This window comes from Bacillus rossius, chromosome 8, assembly GCF_032445375.1.
Source record: "Bacillus rossius redtenbacheri isolate Brsri chromosome 8, Brsri_v3, whole genome shotgun sequence".
Taxonomy (NCBI): domain Eukaryota; kingdom Metazoa; phylum Arthropoda; class Insecta; order Phasmatodea; family Bacillidae; genus Bacillus; species Bacillus rossius.
In genome coordinates, this window is record NC_086336.1 from 51,477,094 (window position 1) to 51,501,371 (window position 24,278).

The following is a 24,278-nucleotide window of genomic DNA, read 5'->3' on the forward strand; positions in this document are numbered from 1 at the left end:
TTTAACTTCCTTCTTTCATATTGAGAGACAAATATCCCTAGTATTCCAGTAGTTAAATGATGTTAGTCCACATGTGAACAATTTTGTCATCAGGATGTTAGAAAGAGGACGAATTATGTTGGTTCAGATGTTCCTAAAGGTTGGTTTTTCAATTAAAAATCGGTTATACACATACAATTGCATGAATACTATAAAATTGGATTTATGGGTATGGTATGATGTTCTGCCAAGTATAAACAGGTGCTACAGAGTATAAATGATAAAGGATTAGTTTCACACTTATAATAAAATAATAACACAGTATGGATACGGTAGGAATATTTATTTTATTGGTGTGTTATTTTTAATTTGAACTACCAAGCAGAACAACTTACATTAAATAGTAGTCTAAAAATAAATACAGTACGAATATCAAGCAAAAATAATTTGAATCGTTTAAAAATAATATTTTATCAATATTCATTGAACAATTATTTATTGCTAGCATCCTTGCATTATAGAAGTATTGATAAGACTAGCAATATTTTTTCAATACATAGCTAGTATTTAGCTGGGTCAATCGCTGAATAAGTGAAAATGGTTTGAAAGCCTTGAGAGCTTAAAAACGACTGATTTGGACAAAGTGAAATTTATTTTTAACAGATATTGCAGTGGTTAGTTATAAAAATTGATATTTATTCTTCATGCTAGACGAAAGGTCAATGTCATAGAGTTGGCATTTTTGCATATCAGGGCCATGTTTAGTTAGCACATGGTATGGGAAGCTGGAAGATGTTAGGTATAACACTGGTTCCTGCGCTGCTAGTGTCCGTTCCTTCTGTGGTTGCAGCGTGCCCCAACGGCACGTACTCGGACGGCTCCGTGCCCGGGGACGAGAGCGTCTGCCTGCCGTGTCCCGATGCCAACCACGTGACTCTTTCGCCCGCCACCAGTCAGCAGCAGTGTCGCTGCAAGGAGGGGTTCGTGGCTCACGGCAATCGCTGTGAAGGTAGTTGTTAGCTGACCATTGGCGTGGTGTTGAAACTTTGTCGTGTTTTGAGAATCGCTGTTCGATACGGAAGGATAATGTTCTCGATAGGCCTACGAGGTCACTGCTCGTTGCAGTGTTGGGGAGGATATTCACCTTGAAAGCATGAAACCGGAATTCAGCGTGACCCGGAAATTTCAGGCGCATCGTCTTGTCTTGCCGGACCCTCGTTCAAGAGAACTGAGGGGTTCAAATCATGGTTCAATCATAGTGATTCTGGTTTCTCCATGATTCCACTGAAGATGATTGTGGGTTCTCCAAGCGACCCACAAGTCTGATACCAGCCATCCTGAACACGTGTTCGAGAAGCGTAACTCACAGCAGTCCCACACAGTTAACAACACAATTTTTTGCAGCACAACACCTTTACACGGCCTCTCGTACATCTTGCTACATTGCTGATGAAACACCTTACAGCACGAATCTGATTAGTTGAGGTTGGCCACCCTTGTGGCCGACAAAGTTACTTGCTCTGATTTTAAGTCCCTTTAGTTGTTTAAGCAGTCTGGCCGACCGAGGCAGGACCCAAGGATAAAAAGGAAAGCATTTAAGATTTTTTTCAATTTAAGAAACAGAATTACTCATCGGTGATGGCGAACGATGAAGTCCTCTGGTTACTGATGCTTCCTACTGCAGCGGTTGATGGTCACAGACTGGGCCGGACACTGGACAATGACAACTCAATACCGCCCCTTTGCAATTACTGTTATAAGTATTCAAATTTGTGCCATTTACATTGGAAGACTTGTACATAATAAATTCCATAAAATTATTACTCTTGAGAATACATAGAAATAACTTTCAATATAAATGCCAGTATTTAGTTAAATGTAAAAAAAAAATGTTCCACTTTGGAGACTCTTGGTTAACTTTCGGAAACGTTCGGGATATGGCTTTGTTGAAAACCACTTAGGACAAATAAAAGTATCGGGATGTATTTTTGATGCTGTGAAAAGAAACATTAACCCATGAGCCCCTGGACGACGTCATAGTAATGACAAGAAAATGAAAAAAAAAAAAAAAATCAATGTGGCATGTGAGATTCACCTTAATCAATGTAGCTAAATTCTGGGATAGTTTTCTTTCCTACCTTTGGCAAAGGCCTATTTTTTTTTTTCTCCCAATTTCCCCCAACTTTCCAAAATAATGACCATGCTGATGATGACACATTAAAAATCCTCTCACTTTTTGCACAACTTGAAACTTTTAAAAAAAGATACTATATTATTGTTAAATTGTTTTCTTATCGTTACTCAATACTTAATGCAAGAAGTGGCCATATACATCAGTGTTAATTTTGACCAAGGGTTGTCACTATTTATGCTTAGATCTTTGCAGCTTCTGAGCTTATCCTGCATAGATTACGTTGGCTTGATGTATCAAGAGAGTATGCGAAAAAAAACTCCACTCTGACTACAATCACAGGTGACTTCACACTAAGCCAGCAATGCAAACCTATGAAAATCCATTTTATTCCTAAAATTAAAAACACAGGGCAACACTGCCAACTGTGTACATTATGTTTAATACAGGCTACCATATGAAACACCATCTCAGTATTACTATTTTCAAATTCATTATTAATTTTTTTATATTCTTAAATTATAAAATATTTATTAAATTATTTACTGAAATATTTGTATTTTAATGCTGCTTGATTTACATCAATATTTTTATTTTAGTTGAAACCCATTAAGTAATTGATCCTATAAGCTGCTTTGCACTATTTATAGTTAATTTTATGTACAAATATATTTAGCAAAACATGTTCATTAGAGCTATTTGGTTGTAACGTTCTATAGTTTTGATGGCTTATGCAGAGATCTTTACACGACAGTCAAAGTGAGACACATTATTCGGGTGGTTCTAATGGATAATGTGCATTCGCAGAGGTTGAGCCGTACAGTTCGAGCTTGAACTCCTCGAGTGTGGACAACCAGCCAATCTGTGGAACACAATCAGAGCTTTATAACAGGGACCAGTAACTATGGTCCAATGATTAAAGTATAAGCAGTTGAAAGGTATAGCCTTTAATAACACAATTCAGTTTCTTTTATTTTCAAATGGAATAAGAATCAGAGATGGGCTCACTTAAATGTCTCACAACAGCCAAAACAATTCAGCTTACTGCTTCGACACACCAAATAACTGGCGAGTCGTGAAAATTGACTACAGAGTGACAAATAAAGTGATTTGCTGCACATCCTTACTTGCACATATCACATGCCACCTAGAGATAGCATCTCTGAGTCGGTGTAATGCCTTGGAGATTGTATATTACTTTCTATTCACCAACTGCAGTGAACGCTTTATATCCTGATGAAGAATTGAGTTTATACAGACTTTCAATATGTGGGTTTTATGGTGTACATTTTGGTTGACATCATCCTTTACTGCTATGATAGTAAATATTTTATTATTAATTTTATATTATATTATTATATGGGATGTATTTATAATAATATTTTATGCTTTTTTTATCTTATAAAATAATAGTTCAAATAGAAAATGTTAAGATTTTTTAGGTTAGGTTATGACAAAGTGTGACTGAAATGGATATGATAATGCACATATCACGTCATTCAGGAAAAACAAACGTGATAGAGACATAAATAAGATGAGAACAATCAACAATAGCATAGAATAATAAAAAAGTAATCAGTCACAAGAAGCATTGATGTTTTTTATTAGGCAACAGGCTGAGCACTCATGATAAAATGCACTTCATGTGGGCGAGGCATCAGACAGTGTGTGTGTGGATATATGAGATAGTGCACGAGGCAAAACACATGCCTGATGCCAAGGTTCCACCAAGCCATGCATTCTCTAGTTCGAACATGATTTGCGGAACAGTACACTAGATGTGTATCAACACACTCGGGTACCTCAGCGTGTCGACACACGAACACAGGGGCCGGCTCTAACACACATTGGAATGAGTGATCTAGCTCATTGACGGACGTTGGTAGACGTGAGCACATGCGCAATGCTTGAAGACTTTTTCAGGTTGTCTATGTTGGGAGGGTGATTAGTGAGATTGTGAAGTAAATATATAGCCTACTTATAATAGTCGTCAGTGTAAACTGCCCTGATGAATAAATGTAGCAGCATTGCAGATAAGGCGAAGGTTTTACATCTTGCATTCAGGCACAGGGTACTAAGACATTCGGACCTTCAAGTTTGTAACAGGCTATGAATCGATTTGACACAGACTTAATGCTCGTAAATCAATATTAGTAATGTCAGGTGTTGAGTTGACCTTCTAATGGGTTTCTGGAAAAAATAGATATATTTTAACACGCACACAGTAATAAAATACTAGGAAAGCAATATAAGGCTGATATTTTTGACGATTTGATAAAAGTGTATGAAATGCCTGAAATTGTTGTAATGTTGTAACTACATTGCGTTTTGAATCAAAGGCCATCCAAACGTGTGAAATTAATTAACTTAGGAGTCGGTTTTCATTTTCCAGCACGACTGCGGATTATAACTTCAAAGAGCTCAAACAGTACCTTTACCTTTCTGCCGTAAGCAATCAGAACTCTAGTTAACTGCAAAATAATGACTAACATAGAAAGTAAGTTTGCTCTTAATATTAGAAATGTACAGTTAATCATGGGTATTAGAACCTGTATAAATATAAAAAAATAATCACTGTTTCAATTATAAACAAGTACATAGTAGCTCATAGAGTTTATTAAATAAGCAAAATAAGTTTTAAAAGCTGCTCAACCAGCCCAATTAAATGATTTTTTGATTAATTTTTTTGACCAACTTGTGATAGGTGACCTATGAATTAAGTTGATGTTGCGTTACAGTAAAAATACACCCTTAGTTCTCAGTTCTTAGGGATTGTGTACAGGGGCCTTCACGACCCAAAGATGACGTGTTAGTTAACCCGGCCCGGAACTTGTGGCTCCTGCCAGTCTGGGGATTCACGTCCCCTGGTCGGCGACAGCGAAACTAGAGGTGGCCTCACGTCGCCGGCGGTGGTCGCCGGGACCGGCGGGACCTTCCTGTCGTCCTTCGGCGGGAGAGGGATGGCCTCGTCGGCCAGCAGAGCCGACAGCTGCTCGAGCACTGGTCGCTCGGCCTCCCGCATGTTGCTGCAACCACACCCCCCTCACACAGCCCGTTGCAGAAGGATCGTTCTCATTTGGCAGTAATCGGGCACCCCCCTCCCGCACCATGGGCTGACAACATTTATTTTGAACACTCCAAAAACTGCGAAAATAAAAGGCAATTTTATATTTTAGAAAAACAAAATGGAATTAGATTACCTACACTGCTGAAGTATTTTGAGTCCTTTCAGCATTTGGTTAAAATTACAGAAATATGTTTATTTATACTCTTGTGTATGTAGCTGCTTTTGGTCGATAACTATTGTAGCTTGTTTTTCTGTTGGCGCATCATGTATCATGTTTGTGTAGAAACAAATTAATTCTTCTTTGCTGATATACAAATGTTCATGCCCACTTATGTTTTCATGGTCATGACAGAAGTTATGGCAGAAATTAAACATAGTGTAAAAGCGGGCTTAATTGCAACCTGTATAAATAAATTAAAAAAAAAAAAAAATTCAATATATATTATTTTGATTGTACTCATTATCAAAAATAATGTTTCAATGGAGACCTTTATTACTTTGTTTCTAGAGTGTTTGTGCGACATGCAAATTATGCCTGGCATATAGCTTTATTTTTAGGAAGATGAAGGTATGGGGAGGAGGGGGTTGGCATTAATAACAATTACTGCCCTGGGCATAGAGCATAGATCCATGTCTGACAGTAAAAGATAGAAAAAAGGAAGTTAATGTTCTCAGTGTAAAAAATTTCTGAAAATTAACTATGAATTGACTTAAAACTGCAATACTTTTATTCAGGTGCATAGCTGCTTTTATACTTTGAATGTGTTGCAACACATATGTATGCACTTCTACACATGTCAGTTTTATTTGACATGGCCGCGGCCTAACTGTCCTTATGCTAAGCGGGGGTTCGCGTCGATACATGTACTGAGATTAATTTGTGAGCGCCACCGTGCAAGGGGCATATACCCGGGAGGGACTCTTTTTCAGGGCCATGACGTCGCCCATGTGAGGCGTGATTTTAACATTCTAAAGCCAATCCTAGTACTCGCCACTGGTCTGCTCTCAGTATCGGGTATGCTCTTCACCTACACAGTGGGCTCTTACGGCGTCCTACACGCCGTCACACTCAGGATGTTGAAATAAACAAATACAAATAAAATCGTATGCCCTGGTTTATTAGTTGCTACTTCGCCTACACCTTGGATTATATCACACAATGCCTGCAGCACGAATCAGTTCACATGGTGCGAACTGACCACATGGTCACACTCTACAATTAAGTAATTAGCATAAAAAGGACCATAGTGGTCACCCATACAATTATTTAAACAGAGAAGCCCCGAGGAATTACGAGCGAAAGATTTAAGATGATTAAGATTCAACAGAATTACTTAGCAGTGCAGGCAAGCGGTGAGGTCCCCGGGGTGCTGATGCGTCTGCTCTCGGTCGGTGCTGGCGAAGGACTGGGGTGAGCTCAGGGCTCTGCTAGCCTAACATGGCATCTTCGCGCCGAACCAATTACCATTATACCTATTTACGATTACGTGCCACAGGATAGCTACAGGTAAAACATGAAACACTCTTTTAATAATTAGTTTACACCTAATGCAAGATAAAAACTATTAACTAAAATTGCAACAATTTATTATTAACGATAACCAGTCCGGCTTCGGCGGACTTCGGTTCGCCTCGTGCATGTTCGGTACGGCTTTTCGTTGTTTATGCCTTAAATAAATATTAATTACTTAAAGTACATAATAAACTCCCGGCCGATCTGCCGTCACACGCCACTTGGGGAAAAATAATCAAAAGAGAATTACAATGTTTGTCTCTAGTTAAAGGGGTGTGGTGCACTGCTGCTACAGCGCCCTCTTGACGTCCGTGGCACGCTATTCAAACACAACCACCCGACTACGTACTCAAGATGGAGCGGCTGCCAGTACGGGAAGTGGGACGGGGGGCGAGGGGGAAGGTGGCGGCGACTGACCAGGCTTCTGGGGCGCAGGCCCTGTTGACGTCATATTTTTAGCTCTTATTCCAATTCTGAGCTCAAAATTCTCTGCAAAGATATGTAGGCAAGTAAATTAGCTTTCACTCCACTTTTATTTTCATCATGTCTGTTGACTAAGCCATAATTGTAGTAATATATTACTCTGAAAAATATATTTCGGTAAGCCCCTAATTTTTCTTCTTCAAAAAACTAGCATATTAAGATATTTTAATATGAAAAAAATTATTACTATCAGTTATTAGGTGTGTCTATAAATAGATATTTTAAAGTAATGGCTATTGTTTATAAACAAACTTATCACATACTATGATTTTTATAGGCAGACAATACAAATTAATGGATGTATGAGTAATAGTAATAGATCACACCAAAAAATTACATTTTCAAACTGTGCCACTAAGGCTGGCACGACTGAACTAATGCACAGACTTCCCGTTCACCACTGGCCAAGCCCCAGACTGTTGCTGGAATGTCACCTACCTGTTTTCTTGGAGCCTCCAGCCGTACAAGCGGCACCAGTCCTCTGCCGCCCTCTCCTCTTTGGCCACCAGCTCCTTCCACTGGACCTCCTTGTGAGTCTGTGGCGTGGGGTCGCTACCTGCCACCCGTCATTGTTCGTCGTCGTGAGCATTGACACTGTGCCGTTATCCACGACAGTGTCTAGCCGGTTCCTCCATTCTTCCCATTACTTCCATCCATGCCACACCTAAGTGTCCTACATTAATTTATACTGCCACACCTGAGTGTCTTACTTTAATTTATACTGCCACATCTGAGTGTCTTACTTTTATCGATACTGCCACATCTGAGTGTCTTACGTTCATTTATACTGCCACATCTGAGTGTCTTACTTTCATTTATACTGCCACATCTGAGTGTCTTACTCTAATTTATACTGCCACATCTGAGTGTCTTACTTTAATTTATACTGCCACATCTGAGTGTCTTACTTTAATTTATACTGCCACATCTGAGTGTCTTACTTTTATCGATACTGCCACATCTGAGTGTCTTACTTTAATTTATACTGCCACATCTGAGTGTCTTACTTTTATCGATACTGCCACATCTGAGTGTCTTACGTTCATTTATACTGCCACATCTGAGTGTCTTACTTTCATTTATACTGCCACATCTGAGTGTCTTACTCTAATTTATACTGCCACATCTGAGTGTCTTACTCTAATTTATACTGCCACATCTGAGTGTCTTACTCTAATTTATACTGCCACATCTGAGTGTCTTACTTTCATTTACACTGCCACATCTGAGTGTCTTATTTTCATTTATGCTGCCACACCTACGTGTTTTATTTTAATTTATACAGCGGTATCTATGTGACTTACTTTAATTTATACTGCCACACATATGTGTGTTATTGTAATTTATACTAACTGTTTCTACATCTTTCTTGGGAAGGGTGGTGTTTGAGAGGTCAGATCATTCGCTTACCATCAAAGTGATCTGGCTTTGATTCCCAGCAAAATTGATTATTGTAAATTAGACATAGTGCCTAAATAACATAGTTTACCTGCCTGTACTCAGGATCTAATGGGTAGAGGGTAGCTGGCCTCAGGGGTCTGATTAGAGGGGCACCGGATGTGCTGACAAATTTTTTTGAATTGCAAAAAGTGTGAGTTGAAAGGCAAATACCAAAAAAATAATAATTATAATACCATACCTACTAATGTTTGGGTTTTACTCATTATCAATAATCATGTTTTCAATGTAAATTTTTATTACTCTGTTTCTTGTGAGTTTGTGCATGCCATATATTTTTCAATGTCGTCATATAACAATGTAACAAACTAAATCTACTATTTTTTTAATCTTTTTGTATTTCCATTGCCCCTTGAACCCTATATTGTTACTACAAGTACTGTACGTGAAATAAAACGTACACTTACTGGTAAGTTCACAGGATTTGATAACATTTAACTTATACATATAATGTACAGTGCTGCAAAACAAATTGTGTCTGGTGTGGGAGGGGGAGGTAATCACAATTTTTGCCCCGGGTGATGGAAAGCCGAGTTTTTCCCCAGCCTTTACTGCGGCTGATTATTTTCAACCCTGGGTATTGCACAAACTCCTCTGTAATAAACAAGTCTGTTTTTGCTAACACTCGTATTTTTCACCGCATTGCATATAGAGGTTTTGTATGTTGATATGGACTAGGTTGTTTAGCTAGGATATTACAGCTGTGGTTTTTTGTAGAACACAGTGGCGTAGCCAGGATTTGTGTATGGGGGGTGTTAAGAAGCATGGCCCCCCCCCCCCTTCCCGTATTAAAGCGGGGGGTCCGGGGGTCCTCCCCCGGGAAAATTTGGATTTTAAGTTGTAAAATAGTGCTATTTTAGCAGTTTCCGGTACTTATATTTAAATATTATAATGGTAAAAATTTTATTAATTTTAATATGAAATTTGTTTGAGTGATTAATAAGAAATTAATTAAAGATTTGGCGCTAAGGGGGGGGTTTGAACCCCTAAAACCCCCCCCTGGCTACGCCCCTGGTAGAACACAATTATTTCTCACTCAGACTTTCCCGACAGGGTTAAAGAGATGGCTGAGTGACTGTATTGCCTTGCCCTGCCTGTGTGAGTTTGCAAATTTGGAACACCTCCTTTGAGTTTATAAAATATGTACAATGATGAGCCTAGCTACATATTAAAATAATTAACCAACTTTGAAGAAAAAAAAAATTACCTTTCATTTTCCTTAGTTCAGATGCAATTTGATTTGGAAAAAAGTTATGCAGTCTTTTGTCAGAAATGAGTACACAGAGAAAATATTGAATTTGGAAAGTAAATGGAAAGGCATATTAAAAAAATGGGAATTTATTCATCTTTATTTGTCTGTGCTGAAGCGTTAATTGGCTTTCGGTGTGTGCCCATTACTTGGTGCCAATCACCAGTGAACACTTTTAATTTGGGGGGGGGGGGGGGGGGTGGTTAATTGAATTGCACTAATATGATATAATGAACAAAAATTAATAAAAATTGAAATAAAAATAAATAACCTCAAAAAATAAACTAAATGATAATCTACCAAAATTACCATAAAAATACAAACTAGAAATGAGTTTTGGAAGAGAAGATAATAAAGTATAAAATAAAAAAATATATATCAGCCTGAAGATGTTCAGGTTGATATCCCCAACTTAAGGGGAAAAAAAAAATCTCTCGGTAGTAAATGTAATCTGTAGGTGCCTCGAATGCCAAGTGGTAATCTTATCAAATGCCCAAACACAATCTGTTCGGCTCCCATTTATTTTAATTTTTAGATAAGACTAATCAGTGTGCAGGTCATTTTGATTAATTTCCTTGATCCATGGTACCTGCTGTCTAGTAATCATTTCACCTACTGTTATCAGAACATCCTTCATCCTTTACAATGTAATCTACACATTTAAAAAAAATTGTCTGTACCTCCTTTTCCAAACCAGTACCAGGGTCATCAAAAAAGGTTCTGCGAATCCTGTTTTTTTTTAATATTGTTCGGTCATATTTCAAAAGGGATTATGTTTTAAAGCGGTGAGAAGACGCTTATTTTCTCACAATCAGTTGTGTATGTAGGGAGGAAATATCCCCCTTCCCCCCCAAGAATTCCTAAAAATTTTTTATAATAATTCTACCAACAAATGGATTTGAAAGAAAACAGTGGGAAAAGTCTAGTGGTTCTATCTCTCTCCTGAAATGAAATCCTGCATATGCTCTTTCTCGCAATAACTTGAATCAAATGCTGGGAATAGAGTGAGAGGCAAAGAAGTTTTCAGGGTAGCTTTTTTTTTTCTCCTGGCTACGATGCTATCTTAAGTTCTACTAAAAGAAAAAAAAATGTTTTTGACTGCTCTCGTGTGACGTTAATGATTTTCCATGAATAGTTTCAGTGGCTGGTTGCGAGGGAGAGTCCAGCGGAGTGGTTTGCCCACAGTGATCACGTGCCCCGAGCTGTCGCCCCCGCGCCACGGCTTCTTCGTGAAGGGGTCGTGCGGGAACGTGCTGAACGCGGCGTGCGGGGCGCGCTGCCGTGTGGGCTACCGCCTGGCCGGCTCCAGCATCCGGCTGTGCCAGCACGACGGGACGTGGTCTGGCGAGGACGCCCAGTGTATCGGTAACTCTGCTGCAGCACGCGCCTTGCCGTCCGTTGCCCGCGCTCCACTCGGGCTCGCGACGGCACGTGCGAGAGATAACCATTGCGTTATTTTGAACATGTGCTTGTTACCAGCGCAACAACCGAAAATAAACACGTGTGCCCAGTAGCAGATCCAGAGGGGGGTTAAGGGGCTCAAGCCCCCTCCAAAAGCATCTGGATCCACTATTGTTTTAGTGTTTGCCTTGATAAAGCCTAGTCTCAGCTGGGTCAAGCCCCTCCCAAACCAAAATCCTGGATCCACCACTGCGTGTGCCTAAAATGTTTCTTGCTGTTACATACGCACTGAACATACAACATCCATCAGTGCACACATTGATTTTTGAGAGAGTAATTTTTTTAAACTCAGATTTAACATTCATTTGTAAAATGATTTCACAGGTAAATTTAATAAACAAAACTTACTAAAAATTCAAGAATAATAAAGTTATTACCAATATACCAGTTAAACCATCTTTTGAAAACGAAACATGCAGTTCAGTTAACGCTACGCCCACGATATGATTGAAATAGAAAATACTTCCAATGGAATTCTGTCGCAACCACCATTTTTGTCGCGTTGACATCATAGAGGTAGGTTATAGGTATTTGTGTTGCTGCCATCTCGCTATTGTGATTCCTGAATTAACTGAACACTTTTGAAACCTACCTTGGAAAATTCTCATTGTTAATTAACTATGTGTGGGGTTCAATGCAAAGAGTATCAGGTTTACCACTCTGTCAAGTGTAAAATCTATGAAAACAAATTCTAGACATCTTATCGAAATTGCTATGTTGAAAAATAATTTCCCTCTGAAATATTTTTTTTATGTGTAAATATCACTGTAAGATTTTGTATAAAAGTAACACACAAACACACGTAAGGCACTGGAATCGATGCAGTGTTTTATTTTTTCATCTAGCGAAAGGATATTTGAATTATATTTTAAGAAGATAGGGCTTTCAATCATGTTCAGTTAAAATTGAACCAACTGTAGTAACTGCGTAGTAGTAAAGATGTCTGCTTGTTTTTGGCTGTTTGTGGCTCTCTTTGCCAGTTTTTGAAATTCTTGGATTTAAATATCTAAATACATTTCCAAAAAAATTGGTATTATTTCAATAATTTTTTGAATATGGAATATAAATTTTATTCATAAATAGATTGATGAAAAAGGGTTTGACCAGGAAAAAAATAATGCCTTAGTGAAGGTTTTAAAGTAGTTACTCTGTAAATTTGTTGTTGCTAGGTGTTTTTATGAGCTTTTGCTTGGTGCTTTCCTTCAGTGAGCAAACATTCCAACTGTGGAAACAGTTTGGCTTAGTTTCTCAACTGAACTGGATGCATGCCTGAATATGCTTATGTTAAAATTTCTAAGTTCGTCAGGAAATGGTTTTGAAAAAAAATTTGATTTTAGGTGCTCATATGTTTTGTAAAATAACATGTAGTGTAAAATGAGTAATTATAAATTCTGGTGATTTTCATCATGTCCTGCCTGTAAGTACCGCCTATTATGTTGAAATGATACATTATTGCATAAGCTGTAAAAATTGAAGACCCCCTTGCACGAGTTGCTTACCGCGATGTTAGTATTCAGCTGTATGTTGCTGTTATTCATCCAGCTTCCCGCCACTTTCAGAGCTACAGACCAAGGTGGAGGTGACACGCAAAGTAAAGCAAGGGCCTGAAGGAGCAGTCTAGTAGAAAAAAAGGCTTAAAGTACTTTTCATGTTGACCAGACACTGTGGGACGTTAGTCGTGTTTGGATTCTTCATTTAGGGCTGTCATTTTCCAATTAAATGAGCTAATAAAAACCCACTAAATCCTCAAAATATCTCCATAGAGTTGAACTTTTTTAAAATGTTAGTTGGTCAAGTACTTTAACTCTGACGAAAAATTTCAAATGAAGATTAATATGAAAAGTTAAACACCAAGATGCATGGGCGTAAATACCAGGGAGCCAGGGGACCCCCCTTTCTCCCCTCCCCCTGCAGAACTGAAAAGGCCGTCTATGTCAAATAGGAATATTAATGTAATTTCAATGGCCTTCCTGTCATGGAATCCTGAAGATTGTCACACCTTACAAAATGTTAAATTTTGGTAATTGGCATAATCCAGCTGCCAATTCAGTAAAGAAGTCTTATAAACAGGCAGTCACGAGGGGTCCCATTTTCCCAAACACGTGGCTCAGTTCCAAGTGGTTCAGGCACACGCATGCTACGTGCAGGGCTGTCAAGAGAAACCAATCAATGGCCTGAGGGCAAATAATTTTGTCAGGTTTCCCCTCCCCATTGCTTGGATGTACAATTTTTTAAAAATCCTACATTGAAAAAAAATTATATAATTGTAACTGTAAATGTTAACAGTAAATGTGCCTGTGCATATTGCCTAACTGGTAAGGTTTCAAATTAATTCTATTGGCAATATACTAGTAATCTCGGCCTGCTATCAGGGTAAACTCGTGCAAAAAAATACCTCAATCGGACCCCCCTTGCCCCTCTCTCTCTCGATGGCCCTGCATAACTGGCGGAAGCAGCGGTTGCCACAGTGTGGCCGGGGGGTGCCTGTTGCAGTGAAGAAGTGCCCGCCGCCGGTCCTGCCGCCCAACGGCAACATGTCGTGCTCGGACCCGGACCTCGTGGTGGACACGGAGTGCCGGTTCGCCTGCAGCCCGGGCCACCTGCTTGTCGGCTCCAAGTCCAGGAGCTGCCTGCCGCTCTCCCGCTGGGACGGCCTGCAGACCATATGCAAGCGTGAGTGAGCGCTCTCTTCCGGCCCTCCCTGCGGCTCCGCTAGACTTGAACAAGGGTGCTCCGCCAAGGATCTCGAAGTGCGTTTTCTCGTTAGCTGCAGATTATAAATGTTGTTGCACTCAACCCATGAAGATTCACACTTGATGCACGCATACTGCGTTTAATTTTTTTTTTCTTGAACATTTCGTTTTGGCATACCATAATCTAACCACTAATGTACCACAATAATAGTATGATTTACTATAATTATCGGACATACCATAGCAACAGAACACCCCTGCTCCCCCTGCTTTGCATATGAACAAATCTTTACAGACAGATTTGGTTGTATTTTAGTTAATCATTTTTATATTAACAAAAAATTGATATTAATTGGGTACATTGATGTTAATCATGCGTAGATAAGTTTTAACTCTACAAAATCATCATTAGTTTTGTAACGAGCATTAACTTTGATGTTTTGTTTCGTTAGAGAGTCAGCGATTTAATTTTTCCAAGTTTCCCAGTACGCTGGCCTGACGTTGCCGGGAGCTTTCAGCCCTGGTCCCCTACGGCACGGCGGCTTGTTGTGGTGTTGGCAGCCCTGCAGTGCCCCGCCCTGCCACAGCTGGCCCACGGTGCGGTGTCGCCGGCGGCGTGCACGGCGGGAAAGCAGGCGTACGGCGCGGTGTGCAGCGCGACCTGCCGGCAGGGCTACCAACTGAAGGGCCCGCCCAGCAGGACCTGCGGGGGCAGGGCGGGCGTGTGGAGCGGCAAGAGCTCCAACAACCGGTGTGTCGACGCCACGCCGCCGGAGCTTCGCTGCCCCGGGGACATCGTGGTGGGCAACGACCCGGGCGAGGATCACGCCACGGTCAGCTGGTCCGTGCCGAACGCTACAGGTGCAGAACCTGAGGCATGCCAGGAGCATCCCGTACACCGTCCCCACCCGGTGGTTCGCCATTGTGCCACGGATATCCCAACACCGGGGACGAGCTCCTACATTATCAGCAGTGAGGCACTGTTACAATACCTTTGGAGAGCTCTCAGATCGCAGGGCTGGAGGTCGGAGCAAGTGCACGCAGCAGCTACTGTAGGGTATTCCGAGCCCACCTCCCCGATGCCCCAGTAAGGAACAAGGCACCACGGTGCGAGTCACGCCCTAAGTCGTCTGTGCTCTCTGCCGCCCCATCTTAAAATTAGGGGCACATCAAATTTTTTGTAGGACTTATATTAAGTCCAATTTTTGAAGTGAAACTTCTTTGAGCAAAATGAGAGAAAAATTTCAAGGCTGAATTCTGATGCGACGTTTTCGTGAAACACTGTGAAATATTTCTGAAGCGAAAAGGACAGAGATTAGGTACTTGTATTTAGATATGGGTATTCTATACAGTGTGCTGTGAATTCCTTGAATTTTATATTTTGTTACCAGTGTGCGTGCATTCCTCCTTGTTCAACAAGCAGCGTACAGGGTGCTGGTGAGACAGTCTTTGCATTTCCCGCATAGATAGTGCTACTTGGCTTATGAATTTCGTGTTTGGTTCAGGGATTTGGCGTATTCTAAATGGCACAGTTTTTCTTTATGATGTGAGTAATATTTATTGTTAATTAATCATTATTAGAAAATTGTCTTCTTTCTATTTTTCTCTTGCTCTCTGCCATTTTATTCCTTATGATATTCTTACGAGTCAATGTTTGAATTGCCAAAGAAGTGTCACTTCTATCACGTATACTGAGTTACAAACATTTTTTTTTTTTTTTTTTAAACATGGATGCTAACTAGTGCTATTTTGATGAATCTGTGACAAAAATACACATTATAAAAATAATGTGTTTGAATTGTGACAACAAAACCCAAGAATTCTTCTAGTCTGCAGAATTCTCAGGGGAGGAGGTAATCATATCTCAGAATTATTTTTTTTCTGCTACACTTCTCGACAACACTGTTGCCCAACCCCATCTTCCTGTTTCCAAACGTCTGTGTGTACCCAATTTTGATATTCAGTACATCAGAACACTGGGTGTTACTTAGAGGAACAGGTCCTGAAAAGTTTTCCAAAATTAAAACATTCCTCTGCCTTCGTAAACAGATGTAAGCATTGTAAAATCCTGTTGGTTGTGTAGTTTTGTGAATCAAATCACTTTGTAGGAAAGGTTTTACGGCATGTAATTGGTACAAGATAGTCATGCCTTGCAGATTGTCAAAAGTTAATATAATTTTTTTTTACGGTTTAGAAAATATTGTGTTTGGGATCTACATCTACTAACAAATAATATGACTTGTTTTAATTAATTCACACAACCTTTTTTTTTTTAAATTCTCGGTAGCCCATCCCACGTTCTATGGGATAGACTTTAAAACTTAGCAAATAACAAAGTAAAACAAGAATAGATAAATATATCTTACTATTATATATATCTTATTATTATTATTTTAAACTATTATATTTCTAACAGTCTCATGTACAAGGATTTTTGTGAAAGATTTTGGGTGTGTGCCCACAGCCATATTTTTTTCGTCATGATATTTTTTTCACTTAAAATGTGTCTGCCCTCCCTGAAAATTATCACTCCTTTATATGAAATCCACGTTGTAGCACAAATGGATGGTAGGCATTTAGCTGGAGGGTTTGGCAGATTTTTTCTGTACAATTTTGTTCCAGATAATTCTGGTCACAAGCCAGTGGTTTGGAGTAAGCCATCAGTGGTACCGCCTTTGAAAATGAAGATTGGTACCACCGTCATTACGTACACAGCCAGCGATTCTTCTAAAAACAAGGCCAAGTGCAACTTTACGGTCACAGTCAAAGGTAAGGGCTACGTTTGACCTAACTCGGCCCTCGGTCTCCATCAACTGCATGTCAGAGAACTTAAAAGTAATGAATACCAACACATCTAGGGTTTTTAAAATCCAAACCATAGCTCACAGTAAAGTTTTGTAACTTGAAATGACACAGTTAAAAACTCACTGATATTTTATTAAGTCATTACAACTTCAGAACATTTAATACTTTCCTACCTGTATCCAAGGGCATATCCATTTCAAAATGGAAGTAGAGACATTTTTCAGAATTCAACCTGTTTCATAGGAGCAGGGTTCCTAATGCCATAAAATAATGAAGTATAACAATAAAAGGAAACATAATATAGTAAAAAAATTATTTTAAACTACATATTGTTTGTGAGTATTAGTTACAAATGTTCTAATTACAGCTACTTGCTCTTTGTTTATTTTTATTCCACTTGCCTCCCCTCGCTTGTAACGATCAACAAGAAATAATGAAATAAGTCATCCTCATATTTGTGTAACTTCGAAAGCAAAAATTAAACACTGAAGCGATATAAATTCTGTAGTAACAGCTGGGGATGAATGTTAAATACTCCAAACAGGGTTTAACTAATCCTCCCTTACAGCAGTATAAATATACATACATAATACATATATTTGATGGTGTAGCCACTGCTTCTTTGTTTGGTAACAGAGTGCTATCACCCTGCAAGCTCCACGGGCATGGGAAACGGATACGTTGTTTCATCACACAGTTGAGATGTTTCGGTAACTGGTTAGTTTTCTCAGGCTCAGAGTCATCCGGCACTCATCACAATGCACCACCATTCTCTGTTCCCCAGAGAACCCATGATCCAGCTGTACAGGCTACTACTGAAGCTGTGTCGCCAACTGCGTAAACATGGAGCCCACTTGTTCTGACCACGCTGAGCGAGGGAGGGGGGGGTGTTGTTTGGTGTCCAGACAGGGAGCCGCCAGCGGTGGACCAGTGCGAGGAGCCGCCCCCGTTCCTGACGGACTCAGCGCCCACCGAGCTCGCCTGGGACGAGCCGCAGTTCCACGACAACTCGGGCGAGCCCGTTAAGGTGTGCCCTGCGTGCCGCGGGCGATTGCCTGACGTGAATTCCGAGAAAACAGGGAAATGTGAAATAAGAATGGTTGAACAGGACTTTTGTATCTGGATATACTCCAATACTTCATGCATGCAAATTTACATCAATAGCCTCAGCTTAAGGGGCCCCGCCTACCTGGTCACTCATACGATGTACAGAGCTTCAGGAAAAACCATGCCATTTCGAAACTGCTCAAGATATTGTGATCACAGTAGTATCTTCTTACAAATAGCATTTCAGAATACTCTGAGGGTGGATAAGTAGTTCTGCTTCTGTATTTAGTTTCTTAACTGTATTTTTGAAGAGTAAAAATGGCTAAAACATGTGTTTAGGCATGAAACTCCCGGTAAAGATTATTGAAAGAAATCGAGGGACTTCCATTACACTTTTATTGTCATACCTCAGTTAAAGAGTATTTTTATTATTGCTCATATCTCATGGTTGTCCTATGCACGATGAGAAGTCACAGTCTTGTGCATAGTGGTGATACCATGCCAGAAGCACCAACGAATGTCACACTTATCATCCCGCCTCACTAGCAAAAGTACACACATGACCAGGCGCGGGCCCCTTAAGGCTAGAGAGGCAAAACCCTTAAACATTAAGTAGGTAATTTTGTAGCAAAATCTGGCAGCAAAGGTTTTTGAAAGTGGTGTGGGCTGAAGAAACATTTATTTGAAGATATTAATTTGCATCATCACATATTTTCTCCATATTTCCAGATTCGTCGCTCACCAGAAGGCGATCTGTTTGACTTCGGAAGCACACTTGTTACTTACACAGTATCTGACGATGCCGGGAACAACTCCACTTGCTCCTTCAACGTTACAGTAGAAGGTAGGACATATAGTCTTAATTTGTTACATTTGCAGCCGTTGACGAAAATAGTGAGCCTTGTTTTGGTTTTACTGACCAAATAGTCGGATTATCTCAACTGGCAGTGCTAAAATCAGCAATTTCTTTTTTGTACTTATAACAAAAATAAACATATGTATAGGGACAGGCATTTTTCGCGAAAAGATCTGTACGTCTATTAGACTGAAACAAGGTATACCCACACCTGAGGTTTCTTCCTTGTGATTGGCGTCCGTCTGCGAGAGAAGTCGTTGCCTTATTTGACCGAGCCATTCAGAACGTATTTGCTTCCGCACTGAATTACTGTGATTGGTGTTACAATCAATATGTATCTGGGAGAAACTCACCCAATCACGAAACACAGACGATGCTACAGTGTTTTAACTTACAGCTAGTCTCAAAATCTTTTCGCGAAATCTGCATGCCCCTACTTATGTACCTACACCTATTAAGATAACTTTGGCACGGGCTGGGTTCCTGCAAAGTGCGGAGACGTGACGGATGTCTCTCGGTAGCGTTATTTTTAGATGTTGCTCGGCGCCAGCTCTCACAGGAAGAGCAACCTCTCGTGAGTCGTGGACCATTTGCCCGTGTGGCTTACCAAGGGATGTCGGTCGCCCACCCTGGAGGAACAATGCCATGCAGCCTAGCCTGAACCCTCACTGACCCACATGTTGCCGGCCTGTGGGCATGCCCCTAGCACTAGGCTAAACACTCTCTTGTGTGGACTCTCACAGGGACAGGACAGTAACTGGGTGAAAACAGTACTCGCACATCAGGTAGAAGTCACTTCCAGCTTTAGTGCATGTACGTACAAGTACAACTGCACAAACAAACCTCACTCTTCGTAAGAACAGTACCTAATTTTTAAACTAAACCGTCTTCAGAAAATTCTTCATGGTTTATGACTAAGTTTTGTAATAACTGACAGGATACATCATGAAGTCATTTGAAGAGGATTGCTTTTGGGTTAAGCGTCAATTAGACTTGTGTTTACTTCCCGCTTGAGTACAAACTGCAAACACACACTTGGTTGGAAAGAACACCCCATTCTTTTTTTACCCACACGCTCTTCACTACAAAGCATCGAGTTGAGCCACGTTGTTTTGCATTTGTTTACTGAACTAAAAAAGTTTCAATACCGATTATTTTGTATTTTGAGGTTAGTTAATTGTCAGACAAAGTTATCTGTTGAACGAGTTTTAAATAATATCATTTAAAAAAAAAAAATTGCTTGCCCAATTTTGTAAATTACGATAGTCACCAGAAAATAATGTGACTCTGAATATAATGCGAAAACAAACTTTATGTGAATAAGAAAAATACCTTATGGAATGGAAATTGTAATTTAAGTACCTAGCACGTTAAAAATTATTTAAATTATCAAATTGATTCCATGTTCGGATGCTTTTTATTGCCACTTTCATCAGTAGATGGTTTAAATTTGAAACACCTAGCAGTAGTTAGAAAAATAAAAGGTATTTTATGTCCGCAGTTCAAAAATGGGAGCCGTTCAGAAAGCAAAGAACATGGTGATGTACAGTGGTTGGTGATCAGGTAGTTTTGGAGGGCGAAAGAGGAGCCACAGTGAAGAGAAGCAGAAAGAACACATTCGTACCCTCTCCGTCCTGCGACTCTCATCCGTCACGAGTGTGCGGGGGGTTCCGGAAGCCCCGGACCAAAGTGGCACAAGTGATGGAGGAGTTTGCAGGCAGTGCGTGTAGTTTTTCCAACTAAGCTGTTTCCAAAAGGCACGATACTAGTTTATGGTTATAATAATGCACCCTCCAACTTTTAATTTCCAAAGTTTTGGTAAAAAAATAATGGCATTGTATTCAGGTAAGTATGATAATTTTTGTCGTTTCATCACCCCCTCAGCGATGCAGCCAGCGTTCGCCGCACTCCCCCTTCTTCACCCCTGGGTATGGCAATGTGCATGGAGGGAATACATGAGGTGTGTGTTTAAGATGACGAATGGGTGGGAGACTGGGGAAGTTCATGGTCTCCGGGAGGGCAGTACAAACGCAGCGCGGGTGTGTGCGCGGTATTTCCCCCAGAGAACGTGTGCAAGTCGCCTCCCGACCTCATCAACGGCCACGCCAACTGCTCCTCCAGCCCGGATTTCCTGCACTGCACGCTCACCTGCCAGGAGGGCTACGCCGTGGCCGTGCAGCCGCGCGACTTCTTCTGCACGTACGACGAGGCGGGACTCGTGCTGGCCCCCGACCTGGAGGTGGATCCCTTCCCGGACTGCTCAGGTGGGCCTCGCCCCCCCCCTCCCGACCGCCCCCATTATTTTTCTTACCTGAAAGCAGGTTAGCTAAAAGCCTGGGTGTCTTACCGCCATCACCGGCCACTGCACTGGGAGGGGAAGAGTAAGCGAGCCCTACCGATTCTCCTTCCCTTCCCCTACCCCTGTCGCGTGCAGAAGCTATAAGGTTGTGATGCCGTGACGGGTTCCCAAGCTTTCAAATATCTTACACCTGTTGTATTTAACCAGCGCGGTAATTATAAGCAGGTGGTGACTGGGCAACTCTTCAAGCTTAAGCTTATTGTTTCCAGGCCAGTTCTTCCGAAACCCAACCATTTTATGCCTTTTTTTTATTGTCGAGCTTCGAGCATGATTTATGATTTTGAGTGGACGTGGACAAGGCACTTGGATTGATTAAAATATCTTTATTTAATTTCTTACTTCATCACTCAAACAATTTTTTTATTAAAAAATTAATAATATTTTTACCATTACAATATTTAAAGTTAAGTACCGAAAACTGCTCAAATAGCACTATTTAACACCTTAAAATCCAAATTTTTCCGGGGGAGGACCTCCGGACCCCCCGCTGTAATAGGGTTTGGGGGGGGGGGGGAACCATGCTTCTTAACCCACCCCCCATACACAAATCCTGGCTACGCTCCTGGTCCCACATGCTGAGGTCTGAGAGTGCTGTAGTGCAGAGTCATGAGGTTGGTGCTTGTGCATGGGAACTGGTGATTGTTCATGTAGGTCACGGAAACTAGGAGAATACGGTGAAACGGGGTGAATGGGATCAAAAGTGCGTAACATCATATTTTTAGAAACATAATACAGCAGAAAAAATTATACATTGTTCAAACAGTTCAAATATGTGTGATTATTTTGTGCTGTATTACGTTGCAAAATAGTATAATGTTACAAACTTTTGATCCTGTTCACACGTACCTCTAATCCTATTCACCCTGTTTTACGATAATGTGATTAAATTGATGTTATTTATCATGCAAACAATCAAATTACAACTATAAGGATAATGTCTATCTACAATCTTACACCTCTATGAAAAATTAAGGGGAATTAGGCTCACCATCTTCATTTTTAAAATAATAAGTCACACATTGCAATGCAGCTTCGCATCACACTTTACAGTTTGACAAGCACTGGAACCAGCTTTGACCACTTTTCAACATTTTACCAGAATGTTCCATGATGGAGATTATTACATCCCGGCACAAATATTTTTATATTAGGTGGACAAAATACATGACACTGCTGTCTCTAGAGCATAAAGAATGAAAACTAACACATAAATATATCATACTATAGCTTTCTAAGCAAAAAATCTGAGAGCTTAAGAATGTTGTGAGCCTTTATATGCAGTGTATAATTTTATCAGGTTTTACTCAACATGATTATTCATATAGGCTCAAGGCAACGGGATGTCCAAAGATTGTAGTAGGTAGTGGTCTGGGAGTGTTCGAAAAATATTCTATGTTCTTGAATAATTTGATATTTGATATTCATGAATAATTTGATATTCGTTTCGACTCTTAAAATTAAATATTTATTCAAAATTATTTGTTACCTTTGGATATGCCTACACGATGTGGAACTCATTCACAAAAAAAAAAATATTGAAAAAAATAAAAAGGAACATCCAAGAGGCTAAGATGATTTATTGAGAAATTTAGATTTGTTTTCTGCAATATTATTTATATATTGTTTTTATATTTAACAAATAATGAGTGACTATGGTATAAAATTATTATTAATAATATACAGTAGAACCCCGATTATCCGCGACTCGATCATCCGATTCGCGGATTAACCGCGATTTATGTCCATCAAGTCCAATTTTTTAGTTACATATAACCAATGATTCAAAATGTATGTAAATGTTAAAATACTTTGCAAAATGTATGTTGGTCAAAGTACTTTGACTCAGTTATGTTTATATACACAGAAAGTTTAAAAAAAAAAATACTAGTACATACATACGTATGTACATAATATTTTTGTGTTCCATGTTACGTGAATAGATTATACACTGGTGCGCGATTCCACGTCCGCATGACCGGACTGTACACTCCTGCGCGCAGCACGGCGCCGTGCCACAGAGATTACCCGGCGCATGGAGACAGTCCATTCCATTAGTGTACGTTGTTGAAGCGTCAAGGTGGTGATAATTTTATGTATTGTAACAGTGATCTGCATTCCGACGGATTATACCGTTGTGTTGTGCGGAAGTGTTGAGCGCAACATTTCATCATGTCATCAAATGAACAGAAAAGAAAGCGAGTGGTACTGTCCATCGACAGCAAAACAAAAATTATAGAAAGATTTCAGAGTGGTGAAACGATTGCAAACTTGCGACTGAGTTTAATGTCGGTAACACAACAGTGCGCGACATCATAAAAAATCGCGAAAAAATCCTTCAGTTTGCTTCACAGGCTGACACTTCAAGTGGATTAAATAAACGCAAGACGATGAACGAATCCACATTTAGCAGCTTGGACACTTGTTTGTTTGAATGGTTTCAACAGAAAAGGTCGGAGGGTGTAGCATTAAGTGGCGTAATTTTATCACAGCAGACGTAATTTTTTTAAAAAAACTAGGCTTGACAGAAGAACCATTTTCCTGTTATATTACTTCTCCGTTATTTTATGAGCACCGACTGTACGGAAGTGTGTGTGTGTTGCAACTAGTGCTTGGCACGCAAGATAAATTCAGCCTGTCACTTGCTGATGCGGCACAGTGATACGACGGTGTTTGTTTATTTCAAAACTCAGCTAAGAGTGAACGGAGAATAGATATAACGACCCCTCACGGTTCCCGAGATTAGGGTCGTTATAGAGAGGTGGTCGTTATAAGATTTCCGACCCATCTGCAACACTTAAGTCATAATAGGCCGTTTTTGCACTAATTCCACGTTCAGCAAACTAAAAATAAAAAATCTAACATTTTAAATTCATATAAATAAAGGGGGATAAAAACACCGTGAATTATACGAGACAGAGACACCGTTTCAAAACCATCAAATCAAGTCTCAATTCACTGGTATGAAAAATCTTATCTCGAAAAGAATTTTGAAGGCAGTCGTTCTGTAAAACAATAACCAGCCCGATGGTGTTACTGACAACAGAGCAATGAGCGAAGTGTGGCAGCGTCGCTTACGGGCGATGAAAAGAATGCGTGACCTTGGCAGCTATCAGCTGTCTTGGGCCCTCGGACTGGCGGGCGGCTAGTCACACACCTCGGTGCAACAACGACTCGCGT

General features: G+C 40.2%; 2 protein-coding genes across 2 annotated transcripts in view; one reads left to right on the top strand and one right to left on the bottom strand.

The window, feature by feature from the left end:
• Positions 1-24,278, top strand: part of LOC134535371 (sushi, von Willebrand factor type A, EGF and pentraxin domain-containing protein 1-like) — a 93,896-nt gene that overhangs the window by 19,447 nt on the left and 50,171 nt on the right. Inside the window, exons 6-13 of the mRNA XM_063374444.1 lie at positions 830-988; positions 11,066-11,245; positions 13,835-14,014; positions 14,596-14,895; positions 16,657-16,803; positions 17,745-17,866; positions 18,616-18,730; positions 20,806-21,006. Coding sequence (XP_063230514.1) covers positions 830-988; positions 11,066-11,245; positions 13,835-14,014; positions 14,596-14,895; positions 16,657-16,803; positions 17,745-17,866; positions 18,616-18,730; positions 20,806-21,006 — 1,404 coding nt within the window. The remainder of the gene's footprint in view (positions 1-829; positions 989-11,065; positions 11,246-13,834; positions 14,015-14,595; positions 14,896-16,656; positions 16,804-17,744; positions 17,867-18,615; positions 18,731-20,805; positions 21,007-24,278) is intronic.
• LOC134535323 (uncharacterized) lies at positions 2,741-9,893 on the bottom strand. The gene is made up of 4 exons (XM_063374389.1): positions 9,839-9,893; positions 7,612-7,729; positions 5,010-5,136; positions 2,741-2,972 (listed from the first exon to the last, which is right to left on the bottom strand). The coding sequence occupies exons 1-4, from the start codon at positions 9,843-9,845 to the stop codon at positions 2,880-2,882; spliced, it is 345 nt and encodes a 114-aa protein (XP_063230459.1). The 5' UTR covers positions 9,846-9,893; the 3' UTR covers positions 2,741-2,879.